This window comes from Balaenoptera borealis (assembly GCF_965194805.1).
Source record: "Balaenoptera borealis genome assembly, chromosome: 16".
NCBI lineage: Eukaryota > Metazoa > Chordata > Mammalia > Artiodactyla > Balaenopteridae > Balaenoptera > Balaenoptera borealis.
The window spans coordinates 53263339-53277329 of record NC_138872.1 but is presented as its reverse complement, the minus strand read 5'-3'; the positions used below and the strand labels follow the sequence as shown (position 1 = coordinate 53277329).

At 48.8% G+C, this 13991-nt stretch overlaps 1 protein-coding gene across 7 annotated transcripts in view; it reads left to right on the top strand.

Moving 5' to 3' along the window:
- The first annotated feature begins 4851 nt into the window (after positions 1-4851).
- The window catches only part of CREBBP (CREB binding lysine acetyltransferase), a 129410-nt gene continuing 120270 nt past the window's right edge, over positions 4852-13991 (top strand). For all 7 annotated transcript variants that reach the window (XM_082362042.1, XM_082362041.1, XM_082362043.1 and 4 more), the window contains exon 1: positions 4852-5502. In XM_082362042.1, coding sequence (XP_082218168.1) covers positions 5418-5502 — 85 coding nt within the window. In that variant the 5' untranslated portion in view covers positions 4852-5417. The remainder of the gene's footprint in view (positions 5503-13991) is intronic.

Below are 13991 nucleotides of genomic sequence, written 5' to 3'. Positions count from 1 at the left end.
GGAGAGGGGCAGGAAATGGGGGCTTTAGCTCTGTCTCTGACATGTGATTCCTTAAATAAATAAGTAAAATAAAGGTCTGAAGCTGATGTGACAAAATGTTAACGTTGTCTACCTTAACAATATAGACACAAGTGTCTATACATTACTTTCTGTAACTGGTTTGAAATTTTTCATGAATAAAAATAAAAATCGTGCCTGGGAGAAGAGAAGTGAGTCGGGCCAGTGTAGACAACTGGGTCAAGCAGCTTGACTGGGAATGGAGGAGATGGGACAGGATCAGGGTTGACTGTGAAGGCTGCCCGTTTATTGAGGAGAAGAAGCCCCAGGGTGTGGGGTGGGGACTTTACTGGTGGCGCAGTGGTTAAGAATCTGCCTGCCAATGCAGGGGACACAGGTTTGATCCCTGGTCCGGGAAGATCCCACATGCCACGGTGCAACTAAGCCCGTGTGCCACAACTACTGAGCCCGACTGCCACAACTACTGAAGCCCACGTGCCTAGAGCCCATGCTCTGCAACAAGAGAAGCCACCGCAATGAGAAGCCCATGCACCATAAGGAAGAGTAGCCCCCGCTCGCCACAACTAGAGAAAGCACGTGCGCAGTAACAAAGACCCAACGCAGCCAAAAATTAATTAATTAATTAATTAATTAATTAATTAAAAAACAAAAACAAAACAAACAAAAAGAAGCCCTTGGGGTAGGGGGGAGATTAAAGGTTCAGGAAAGGGGACAGTGGGAAGTTACCCTGAGGCCCCCAGAAGAGAGTCGGGAGCCATTCCCAGGAAGGGGAGCACGTGACGCAGAGCTGGAGTGGAGACAAGGTTGCGGCCTCTGTTTGGGGCCCACTGAGCATGAGTGTCCACTGGGGTCCGAGGCAGGAGCCTGAGCTGCACATTCCTCAATTCTCCCCCGTCAACGTCCTCTCTCTCCAGTTCGGTCTGTGAATCTGGGTCTCTGTTTTCTTTCTGCTGGGTTCATCCCTCAGCCCCCAACTGGGAAATCCCAATCACATCAAATCCAACCCCGCCCCGCCCCCCGGAAGCTTTCACTTGGTGCCACCACGCAGACCCCTTCTTCACTCTCCCAACTGGTCCTGACTTGTGTCCTTCTGCTGGGAGCACCAGCCTCCCTCTGTCTTTCCTTGTCTCTTCCTTCTTCCCAAACCGACATGTTAAGAACCAGTTTGATTGAGAGAGAGTTCCCGTACCATACAATTCACCCAAAGTGTAGATTTCAGTGGTTTTCAGTTCAGAGTTGTGAATCATCATCACCATTAATTTTGGAACATTTTCATCTCCCCAAACAGAAACCTCATAACCTTTGGCGACCATCCACTGTCTCCCCCTCTCCCCAGCCCCCCGAAACCACTAATCTACTTTCTGTCTCCATGGATTTGCCTATTCTGGACATTTCATATAAGTGGAATCATACAATATATGGTCTTTGGTGACTGTCTTCTTTCACTAAACATCGTATTTTCGAGGTTCATCCATGTTGTAGCTGTGTCAGTGCTTTATTCCTTGTCTGGCTGAATAATATTCCATTGTGTGGCTATAACACATTGCATTTATCCATCCATCAGTTGATGGATTCAAATGGACTTTTCTCAGGAAATCTCTCCTGATTTATTTCTACCTACTCCTCCTCTCCCGGGCCTGAAGCATTCTGTAAATGGGGATTCCTTGGTGACACGGCCTCTGAGAATGGAGAGAGCAGGAGGCAACCTTATGTTTGCAACCTAGCAGAGCCCCTTAGTGGCTGAGTGACTGGCCCTTCTTGGGGCCTTATTTCCTCCTCAATAAAATGTGGACAATGATATTTCCTTCCAGGATTGTGGGAAGTCCTGATCCAAGTGGAGCACGTGGCAGAGTGGCCTGGCATACAGAAGGCACTCAATAGTGCTGGGTCCCTTTTGTCTGTGTCGACCTTGATCCCAAGCTAAGGGTGGGCAGGCAGGAACCATACTTCCTTCCTTGCTATTCCGCTGTCGATGTCTGAGTGCAGTGTTCTTTGATGGGAGTCAGACTAAGGAGAGAAGACATAGAAAGGAAAGAAAAAGCAGGTATCAAGAAATACCAGAGGAATGGAACAAAAGGATACAAATGAGATAGAAAAAGGTCTGTAGAGCAGGTATGTTTCAGAGTTGAGCGTGGTGAGGTAGGAAGAACATGGGGTTTGAAGGTTTGAAGACCTGTGTTTCAGCCCCAGCCCTGACACATCCAGGTCACTTACCTCTGGGTCACAGGGACGGGTGCCCTCAATTTCCCCCTCTGGGGGTGAGGGGATGGCATGAGCTCATGGGCCCACTGTTGTGTAAACCATTTACCCAGGGACTCTGAAGGCCAGGTGGTATCCCTATTGATCCAAGCAGGTCCTGGCTGTGGCCTCTCAGTGACCTGACACGTTGTCCCCTCTGTGGGTGAGTGGCCTGAAGCTGCCTCAGGCTGGAGCCCATCCTTCTCGGTGTCCTGGAGGCCTCTAGGATTCAGGGGAACCTGACAGTGTTCATTCATTCATCAAATTTTACAAACCTACCTCTTGCAGGGCACTGTACTATGACTAAGACCTGGCTCTTGCCCTCAAGGGGCCCACAGACTTGGGGTGAGAGGGACACACAAGGCACCTTCAGATGTAGGATGCCGCTGGTCTTGTGTTACTCTGTGACTCTAAACACCTTCTGCCTTCTTGTGCAAATTGACTTCCTGAATGTTTCTGTTTCTGATTTCCAGGCCTTGCTCTTTGGCCTCGTCAAATATATAGAGATTTCTTTCTTTACTCTTTGCCCAAGAGATTAGCACAGTGGCAGTGCCCTCAGGAGATTATCAGGGGATATTTGATGGATAAATAAAAACATGAAGGATGAAAAATGAAAGTGTGTGGTATGCCTTCACAGAAGTATGCCCACAAGTGCTGTGGGAGCCCAAAACTGAGCTGGGGTGGCTTCCTGGAGTAGGTGATATTTGAACTGGGTCTTGGGATTAGTTAGAGTTTGCCAGGTATATGTATTCTCAGCACAGGGAACAGCATTTGCAAAAATGTAAAAAGGTCGGAATGGTAAGAACTTCCTAGTGGCTGCGTGGGTGTCGGGGAGTGAGGGTGGAGTGAAGAATGGAAAGTGGAAGGGAGGGATGGGGGGGCAGTCAAGATTTTGAACAATATAAAGAGAAAAAAGTAGAAAGATCACTCAGTCTTGACACTTGCAGACAATCACTTTTTTGCATATATATGTTTAAAACAACTATACATATGTTCTTTTTTTTCCCCAGACCATATATATACATATATATATATATAGGCTTTTTTTTTTTTTTTTTTCCTATGTGTAGGAGCTATTTGTTTCAAGCAGAGTTCTTTCTCTGTTTTTCCAAGAAGTTAACTCTGATGCAGCGTGGGGAGAAATACGGTTTGCAAGGGACACTGAAGTGGGAAGCTGCCATCGTAGCCACTCGGGAGATGCGAGATGCCTCTGGGGCAGTGGGATGGGGAGGAAGAGCGGTTTGTCCAGGTAAAGAACCTGGGAAGGCAGGTTGCTTGGTGGGTGGGAGAGAGGGAGGAGTCGGCGCTGACGCACAGGGTTCTAGCTTAGGAAACAGGTTGCTGGTGATACCTTTCGGATAAGGGCTTCGGATGAAGCGCTGGCAAGTTGTGAGAAGCAGATAAGGAGCTGAGATGTGTGAACACCTTAGATTTTGTGGAACTGTCCTGCGGGGAGTGGCCACGCGGGCCGGTCTCCCTGGGACCCCACACCTGTCTGGAACACCTGTGGGGTCCAGGTGGTTGTCCTGGGGTGGGGATGGGGTCGCGCCCCGGTCGTCGAGGCCCTAAGCCCTAATGTAATGGGACCTTCTGGGCCGGGCGCAGGCTGAGCGCGTCCGGCTGGGAGGCAGCGCTCACCAACTCCCGATGCAGGTGAGGGTGTCGGACCTGGGGCCCCCATCTCATCGGGCTGGGGAACAGGGGCTCAGGAGTCTTGCGCCCCCCTCACTTCACGTGGGGGAGTTCGAATTCCGGCCCTGCCACTTCCTGCCTCAGTTTCCCCATCTGCACCCGCTCGCAGGCGGACCCGAGAGCAGTATGTAACCTGCAGAGGCCACGACACATCGCTGGCATCCGGTGAGGGGAAGTGGCCAGGCCTGGTCGCGGAGGAGGGTCGCGGGGCAGGGGCATGAGGAGCCGGGACCTGGCAGAGTCGCCCTGCGGGACAGGCGGGCCCGGCCGGCGCCGACTCCGCGCCTGGGAGCCCGGCTCGCGACCAGGCCGTAGCCAGAACCCTCGCCGCCCAGTCGCCGTCAGAACAAAAGTGGCGGCGGTGCCCGACGCCCGGCGTCCCGCAGGCCCGGCCCCCGCCAGGCAGCCCAGCGGCCCCGCCGCCCGGCGGCACGACGCACGACGGCCGCGTCTTCGGCCCTTTCCGTCCGAGCGCGCTCGGCTCTTTCCGCTAGGGCCGGCGCAGGTGGAGGGGGCGGGGCGGGGGCCGTGCGTGGTGACGCCGCGGGGGGGTGACGCACTGGCGTGCCCCGCCCCCTCCCCCTCCCCGTTCAGGCTCTGGAAAGAGAAGAAAAAAAACTTTCTTTTTTTTTTAATTGAGGAATCAACAGCCGCCATCTTGTCGCGGACCCGACCGGGGCTTCGAGCGCGATCTACTCGGCCCCGCCGGTCCCGGGCCCCACAACCGCCCGCGCACCCCGCTCCGCCCGGCCGGCCCGCTCCGCCCGGCCCTCGGCGCCCGCTCCGGCGGCCCCGCTCGCCTCTCGGCTCGGCCTCCCGGAGCCGCGGCGGCGGCGGCGGCGGCGGCGGCGGCGGCGGCGGCGGCGGCGGCGGCGGCGGAACGGGGGGTGGGGGGGCCGCGGCGGCGGCGGCGGCCCCGCTTCGCGCATTGTTTTTCCTCGCGGCGGCGGCGGCGGCGGGCCGCGGGCGGGGAGCGGAGCCCGGATCCCCCCGGTCGTCGGGCCGCGAGCGAATTAATTAAGTGGGGCGCGGGGGGGGAGCGAGGCGGAGGCGCGGCGGCGGCACCATGTTCCCGGGGACTGCCTGAGCCGCCCGGCCGGGCGCCGTCGCTGCCAGCCGGGCCCGGGGGCACCGCCGGGCCGCCGGGGCGCCCCCGCCGCGGAGTGTCGCGCTCGGGAGGCGGGCAGGGGATGAGGGGGCCGCGGCCGGCGGCGGCGGCGGCGGCGGCGGCGGCCGGGGGCGGGCGGTGAGCGCTGCGGGGCGCTGTTGCTGTGGCTGAGATTTGGCCGCCGCCTCCCCCACCCGGCCCTGCGCCCTCCCTCTCCCTCGGCGCTCGCTCGCGGCTCGCGGCTCGCGGCTCGCGGCTCCTCTCCCCCTCGCAGCCGGTCGGGGCTGGCGCCGACCCCCGCCCCGGAGCCCTCTCCGACCCCGCGGACCGCGCTCGGGGCTGTTTTCGCGAGCAGGTGAAAATGGCCGAAAACTTGCTGGACGGACCGCCCAACCCCAAACGAGCCAAACTCAGCTCGCCCGGCTTCTCGGCGAATGACAGCACAGGTGAGGAGGGGGCCGGGCCGGGGGTAGGGGCCCCGGGGGTCGCTGTAAGCCCCACCCGGAGGTGAGTGCCCCTGGGGGACCCGAACTCAACGGAGGACCGCGCAGCCCCTTCCCCGGGACCCGCGCCGCAGAGGGGGAAGTTTGTCGGAAGACTGTCATGGGGCCCGAGTGGGGCGACACATGCCCGGGTGCGATCGGATCGCCCGGAGTTGGTGAACCCTCCTCGCGTGGAGACCGAGTGGTACTTCCAGGGAGAAAAAGTAAAGTGGAGCGTGTCTGTTCTGCGTGGTGATTCCGTACGCCTCCCTCTGCCGCTGTGTGTCGACACACGCGTGGCTGTCTGGAGGGATGTCAGCGGAGGGTAGGTTTGCTAGTGAGAAAAGGAAATAGTGCAGCCGAAGGGGGACCCGAAATGTTTTCTGAATTGGTAACACATTCACAAGGCTGCGACCAGAAGACACTCCTAGCAGCAGCCAGCCTACGACTTAGAAGTTACTTGGAATGTGTTCCTTGGGAAAATGCTTAGTAGTTATTTTGAAAACTGTTGTTGCTGGTCACCTAAGTCATTCCATTTTTCACAACCCCAAACTTCGTTAGTAAGATGTCATGAAAGTTGCTGTGGAGTGTTTAATTTCACGTGTATGACTTCGGAAGAAAGTTAAATAGCAGATTCATCTGGGCTGCAGTCTCCAAGGGCGCTTGTGTTGTTTTTACAGTGTAGATATATATTAAAAAATTATGTTCAGGAATGTAGGAATTACGTTTTTTCCCAAAAAAATTTTTAGCAGGGTACTGAATAAATCATTCTTTTAAGCAGCTTTCCTGGAAACTTTCTTAGGTAATCATATCAGTTACCTGAGAGAAGTATTTTAGTTTTTTGTTCATTTAATAGTGCTGGCTTCTTCTGGGCTGGTTCACTGTAGCATTATCAACTAGTTGTATTTCCTCTTTCAGAGCTCTCCTTTGCAGTAAAATAAAAACTTGTGCGCTGCTGTGAATGATTTGATTCCCAGCGCAGCTTGTGTTTCTCCACTACGGTCTTGAAGTAGCAGCATCTGAAAATCAGTTTATAATGAATGGGTCCAAATTGAATTATATTGCTGCAGCAATGCCTTCAGATTTGCAGTAGACACAGCTGTTCAGCTTGTGCATATATTTCTGGGCCTGGCCACTAGTGTTTTTATACTGGTGGTCTAAAAATCTATTTCTACTGTTGAAACAAAACTTGAATTTTGTGGCTTCAGTTTTAATACAATTCCTAGACTGTTAGTTAAAGTAGAAGTGAGAGAAACAGTTTTTTTTTAAACAAATCAGTCATAAGATTCTTGTCTGGTTGAAATAAATTTGTTAAACAGTGGGGAGGAATCAGTAAGTCTCACGATATATAAGTCACTAATAGTACTCTTTCTAAAAACTGATAAGGAGTTGAGTTTGATGTTAATTTTGTAAAATTGGCTTATCTGAAGTGAGGAATGTGGGAACAACCAAGATTTAAATGCTCTGATTTTACTGCCTGAAAAAAACTATGATTTTACTGCAGAATAGATCTCCTTTGCTTCATTAATCTTGGCATGTTTGAGTGAAAAATCTTTAATCATATGAAACGTAGATCGTACCAGACAAGTTCAGCCTTGAAGCTTGTCCTTTGAAACTGGTAACTTTTGAATGGCTTTGCAGCTTTTCTGTTGTTGAATGATGTTATTGTAGATTTTGTTTTATAAAGAAGGACAAATTAGTAACATGACACTTAACAAAAAGGCTTGTCCCACTATATACTTTCAGCTGTTTCCAAGATGGTGCCCAAAGGATTGGCTTTTGGGTAGTTCTGTTATTGGATGGTCACATATTTACTTAATGTGCTGCTAATCACAACAGAGTTTATCAGAAAGGATTTTCTACTTTTGACCACTTTTTTCCCCTTCTTTTCCAATTTTGATCCTTGTAAGACATTGGGGCTCTTTTATAAATGTGGAACAAAAAAATCAGTTTTTAACAGTTCTGTTTAAATAATCCAAAGAATAAGTTCACCATCATATTTATGTTGGGTCCTTGGTTGCACATCATCACCATCACATTATTGTGAGAGGGTCTGTTAGCATGGTGGGCCACAGAAGGGGTCATCATCGAGCATATTAAAAAAGGTAAAACCTTGTCTCCTATAACTACTAGTCTAAAACAGAGATCTTAAGGATGTATATTAAAGCCAATAAAGGACTAAAGCAATTACATTACACCAGTCAAAGGAGTGAAAGCATTTGGTTAGATGGAAAAGTGGGGAGAGACCTGGGAATAACATTCTTGAGAGAGACAGCGTCATTTTAATGAGGGGATGTGTGTTTGTGGCTTCTAGGATAAAACTGGGCCAGGCAGAGCAAGGTATGTTCCATGCTCATGTGATAAAATTTGAGGGAGGGGAGCTCTGCATGGGAAGAGCTGAAGGGTTAGGAGGAGAAGGAGGAGGCCTTGGTGGCCTGAGAAACAAGAGTGACTTGGACTGTCACGATGCAGTGCATGTCTCTGGGGACTGGCCTGTGGAGCCATCAGTGTCAGCTGAGTCCCCGGGGCGGTTGTGCGGGAGGGGCAGAATAGTATACCTGATGCTAGGGCACTTACCAACCAGGATGCTGCCTGCAGGGCGCTTGTATGTGCGTGCACTCCAGTGAGGTAAGGCGGCATCTCTGATAAATGTCATTGCCACCAGAGACAGATGGGAGAGATCAGTGCAGGCTGGGGAGGTCAGGGAAGGTTTCTGAGGAGAGCGTGCAGAGCTGATGCAGAAATAGGGAATGTACCCCAAAGGAAGGTAACAAGAGGAAGAAGGAAAAGCAGTACTTTTCACCCAACCCCAACCTTTCTTATGGAGTGGCACAGAATTTGATGGTATCAGATGTTGTTGAAGTAGCATTTTCTTGTTTTACATTGAAGGCGTAAACGCTTTTTTACAAATGTCATCTTCCTTTACTTGGCACCCTTTATGAGAAGCAGGACTTTGTGTTACCAGTGTATATTTAGTTGTGTGTTTTGGAAACTTTTTTATTTAATATGTCCAAATTAAACCAGCATATTAGTGTCTTTCAGCAGCAGGGATTCATGATTTAACAGTGTGGAACAAATAAATATCTAGGCAAGCAGTAGACTTTTTTTGGTCAGCTTTTTTGAAGCCAAATTTGCATTCAACAGGTATACTATAAAAAAGTTTTGTAGGACTGTCTTCTGAAAGTTGAACACAGGTATGTTTCATCCTGTGCTGTATAAATGCCCCTAAGCAGTTGTGATTACATTTTATACTGTGAATCCCATTAAGTGCAAGAGAAAACTATATTTAAAGAAACTTGGTGTAAATACCGTTACCAACCAAAATACTTTTTACGGCAAAATGATGACCTTTTAGGTTTACATATCGGAGTGCTTTTCTCCCCATCACCTCAGTTTGGTCCTCACAGCAAACTGTGAGGCAGGAAGGGAAGATACTGTTCCTGCCAATTCCAGGTGAGGAACCAGACTTAAGAGAGGTGATCTGCCCAAAATAACATAAAGGGTAAAAACCAGAATCAAACCTAGATCGTTAAAGTAAATCGATAAATTCATCTTATAAATCTACATCCATAAACATGGAATCTACTTCAGTCATGGACCCGGGAGACTACAGTACTTAGCAAGTTTCAGTAGCATAACTCCAGCAAGTGAATTAAGTCCCGGTAGGGAAAGTTTGTCAGCAGCTATGGAACAGGAGAGTGTTCTTCCTATTAGGGGCCTGGGGTAGGAGCTCCCCCCTCCCTCTCATTCTGGTGCAGCAGGGTGTTATCCAAGGCCTATACTGGTCCTACGTTCTTGTTTATTGCAGTGGGTAATTGAGGACCAGTTAGGTTATTTCATCTCTTTACTAAGTTCTGGCTAACTAGGAAACGTGAGTTTTTGTAGAGACTTCTAGGGCTTTTCATGACTTTGCTTAGCTTTTACTTAGTAGAAAAGTAGGGATTTTTGAATAACTGTGAGAGCAGTGAGAACAGTGGCCTCATTTGAAGTTCCTTGGGGATGGCAGGTAAGTATGAATCCCACCAAGGGAGCCTTCACAGTAGAGCAAAAGATTGAGAATCATTGCTGTTTAAAGCTTGAATTTGATTCTGTAATTCTCAAACATAATTGAGAATGGCTTGTAAAGGGACTTAGGCTTAATCCTACTATTGGAAGTTGATGCTTACATTGTTAGCCTGTATTTTTACAACTTCTAACTTGTGCCATTGTATTGATAGTTGTGTAACAAAGTGATTATTTGGGGCTACATAAGTGCCAGCTTTGTGTTTTTACTTAATGTGTTTGAAAACAAAATAGTTTAAAATGATTTTGCCAAAGTATGCCTTCCCGTGTTAAGATGAAATGTTCCTTGTTGTGAGTTTTGAAGATTAGAAAAGCTTGCTTTAAGCCATTTTAGTTCTTGGGGTAACATTAGTCAGGACACTACCTCTTTATCTCATTCAAACCAGCATTTCAAGTATATTCCAAGGGCATGTGAAGAGATGTTGCTCAACAGAGGTTTTGTGCTCAGAAGAAATTGGGCATAGCCAAGGCACTTTCTTGCGGGCCCTCCCAGCCTTAGTTTGCTGATGGGCTGTGAGGCTTGGAGAGAGGGGCTTGCAGTTTGCACCATTCCCAAATACATGGGTCATCAAGCTTTTTCTGTAATGGGTCAGAGGACATAATTTCAGATTTGCAGGCCACATGGTCTCTGCTGCAGCTAACTCAGTGCTGCCATTTTGACGTGAAAGCAGCTCTGGACAGTATGTACACAGATGTGCGCAGCTGTGTGCCGGTAAAACTAGCAAAACTCTCATTACAAAAACCGGCAGCCAGGGCTTCCCTGGTGGCGCAGTGGTTGAGAGTCTGCCTGCTAATGCAGGGGACACGGGTTCGAGCCCTGGTCTGGGAGGATCCCACATGCCGCGGAGCGACTAGGCCCGTGAGCCACAACTACTGAGCCTGCGCGTCTGGGGCCTGTGCTTGGCAACAAGAGAGGCCGCGATAGTGAGAGGCCCGCGCACCGCGATGAGGAGTGGCCCCCGCTTGCCACAACTAGAGAAAGTCCTCGCACAGAAACGAAGACCCAACACAGCCAAAAATAAAAAAAAAATAAATTAAAAAAAAAACAATTCTGTACATATTTAAAAAAAAAACAAACAAACCGGCAGCCAGGTGGTTTGGCCCTCATGCTGCAGTTTGTGACCCTGATGTAATGTGGGACTGGTGCTCTGAGGATCCTCAGTTTCCTCATCTGTGAAAAAGAGAGGATGACCATCCCCATCTCCAAGGGTGATGGGTGAAGGTGGAATGAGATGCTGTGTGAGAAGTGCCTGGTCTGGAGTGAGTGCTCAGTGCCTGGTGCCAGCACCGTCCTGACAGGGGAGAGCGGGTGCACCCTGGTAGCCATGTTTGCTGATGGTTCTGGAAACAGTAGTAGCCATGTATGCGTGTCCACACAGGCGCACAAGCAGGCAGATCTTTTTGTAGTGTAGCACATTCAGTATATAGCCAGGAGTTCTTTAATCAATACTATTGATTTTTGCCTCCATTTTCAATTGTATTTTTTTTGTAGGAACACACTGGCCATGAAATTTTAAAATTGCAAAAACTTAAGCAGTATGGTATGTTCTGAAAATTCTTACTAATTTTGAAGTGTATTTCATGGACTGTTTAAGCAGCAAACAAATATGTGATTCTGTTTCTTTACTGTGTATATTACAGTTCAGTCTGAGGTACCCCTTATGCAGTAGCAGTGTACAAAGGATTCTGGTGATGCCTTCAAGTAGCTTAGAACTGTGTTGACAAAGATAAGACATAGAGGCAAAACTTGAGAAAAGAATATAAAATGTAATCAAGTGCCCAAATGCATGAGTCAGAAAGGGCAATTGAAGAAGGCTTCATTTATTCACCCAGTGTTTACTGAATGCTCCATGTGCATAAGCCCAGGGCTGGGTGTCCAAGTGCTGGTGGCACCTGAGGCAGGGCCTTAGTGCTCCTGTTCTGTGGTGCCCCCTGGGCTTCTCTCACTGAGCCAGAGCAAGGAGCCAGGCGGTTGGGGAAGTCTGCTGGGTTTCTGTGCCTTCTGTGTGTTGGGAAAAGCACTCTGGCTACTCAGAGAGTTTCGTCTCCATGGGTGTGATCTCAGCCCATGGCTTGCATCTAGTCCTCTCAGGTTGTCCCAGATGGTCTCTCAGAAGCTCTCAGACTCCTGGCCATGCCCTCTGGTTTCCAGCAAATGTGCCCAGTGTTCCCTGAGCCCACTCTGAGGCCTTTCCTTAGTGGCGCGTCCCTCATCAGAAGACTGTCCCATGCCTGATGGGCTCCCCTGGTCTGCTGTGGCATCCACAGCTCTTGCATAAATTGGGGGAAGGGATGCCATACTTTCCCAATTCAGTCTGAGCTTAGCTTTCAGGATTGTCACATTGCAGCAAGTCATTGATGCAGGAAGTCAGTGCTTGCACCAGTGTCTGTTGGGGGCTTTTGCGTGTTCACCTTTCTGTGGGGGCTGTGATTTGCTGACAGTAGTGCCGGAAAAGAGCCATGTGCAAGGTTGCCCAGCTCGAGCTTTGACTTGAAGAGATGTGAATCACAGATTGGGGTGGGAGGGTATCTTTAGGAAAGGCATGGAAGTAAGCAAAAGTGGGTTTTTTTTCCCCCCCCGCAAGTTCTTAGACAATATGCAGGATGTTGCTGACTTTGAAAAATCTGCCTTCAGGGTGTTTTCTTGTTCTAATTTTGGGAAGTAAGGCTATTTTTGAGCTCTACGTCTAGAAGTCAAATTCCTTTCTTTTAAAACCTTATCCTTAGAAAGACCTTGGATATCATCCCATGTAACGTTTTCCCCCATGTTTCATTTCCATTAATCAAAAGAATATTTAGTTGAACCATCACTAAGAATAGTAAAATCTAATGCTGAAGAAATTTTCACTTGGTTAAACCCGACTTTCCTATTTCTAGATGTCCCGTCTGCTGCTGTTTGAAGATCTCTTAATTTGCCAGTCTTTCTAATACACCTGTGTATATAGTAGGTGTTTCCTAATAGTTGTAGCTGTTTAACGGGATTATACAATTCTGTTGTAAAGCAAAATCTTTTTTTTTAGATTTATTTTAATTAATTAATTTATTTTTGGCTGCATTGGGTCATTGTGGCTGTGCGCAGGCTTTCTCTAGTTGCGGTAAGCGGGGGCTGCTCTTTGTTGCGGTGTGCAGGCTTCTCATTGCGGTAGCTTCTGTTGCGGAGCACGGGCTCTAGGCGCATGGGCTTCAGTAGTTGTGGCTCGCAGGCTCAGTAGTTGTGGTGCCTGGGTTCAGTTGCTCCGCGGCATTTGGGATCTTCCCGGACCAGGGCTCGAACCCATCTCCCCTGCATTGGCAGGTGGATTCTTAACCACTGCGCCACCAAGGAAGTCCCGCAAAATATTTTTATATTTCAAAAGCTTCCCTTTGCACTGCCCCCAAATATTTTGAATTTTCCTTATAAAAACTGTACCATCTATATGTGTTTTAATTTTGTACTTAGAATAACCAATGAAATAGCAAGAAAAATAAGCTACTGTTTCTTATGATAGCCTGTAGAGTGAGGCTTGAACAATATTTGAATAAAGTGGGTTTTGGTATTTGATAACAAACTGAATGATAACACTCAGGAACTATAGAAATATATCAAATAATTGGGGTTTGCTTTGACAGTTATGGACTGTATGCGTTTGACCCAGTTCCTTTGGATTAAAATATTTTGAGTGTTTGTCACTTGATTAAAAGTAGAACCTTCTAACCATGACTCAGAGTTGAAGGAAATGTCAGAGCTTTTTATACTGGGATACAGGTAGTGAGGAAGGAGCCTGGCCTCCACTCAGTGGACACTGGATCTCAGCTTCCAGCTCATCAGCTCTGTGCCTTGGGCCAGTGACTTTACATTAGAACTTCGTTGGGGAGGGTGGGTCTCATCTCTAAAAGGGATTTTTTTCCCCCCTAGAATTTTCCATTTCTTCTCACTTTGGTTAGCTTTGCATATTGGGCTCCTGTGGTTCCTGGCATATAGCCGGTTGCAGCGGCTAGTATTATTGTATCATTGTGTGGCAAAGTACTAGACGTCACCTACCCTTGGGCTGGTAAGGATAGGGCTGATGTAGGTGAGGAGTCTGACCCAGAACCAGATCCATGGGCATTTCTTGCTGAGTACACAGGAAGATGCTTCCCCTTCCTGTTCCACATAGAGCACCAGGGCTGGTGCAGTCTCAGTACCAGCTTGCAAAGGAATGAATTAGAGGCGGAGATTCAGGAATCCCACAAAATGGGTAGGAGTTTGACACACTTTACTCAGTCTGTGTTTGAAGTTAAAAAATGTTCTTTATTGGAAAATTGAAGTCTAAACGGAACTGTTTTTCCCGTATTGTTTCAGAACAGGGACTTGATTTAGGTTAGGACTTAGTGAAAAAGGTGAACATGGAGAAGCTATAAAAATGGTCTTT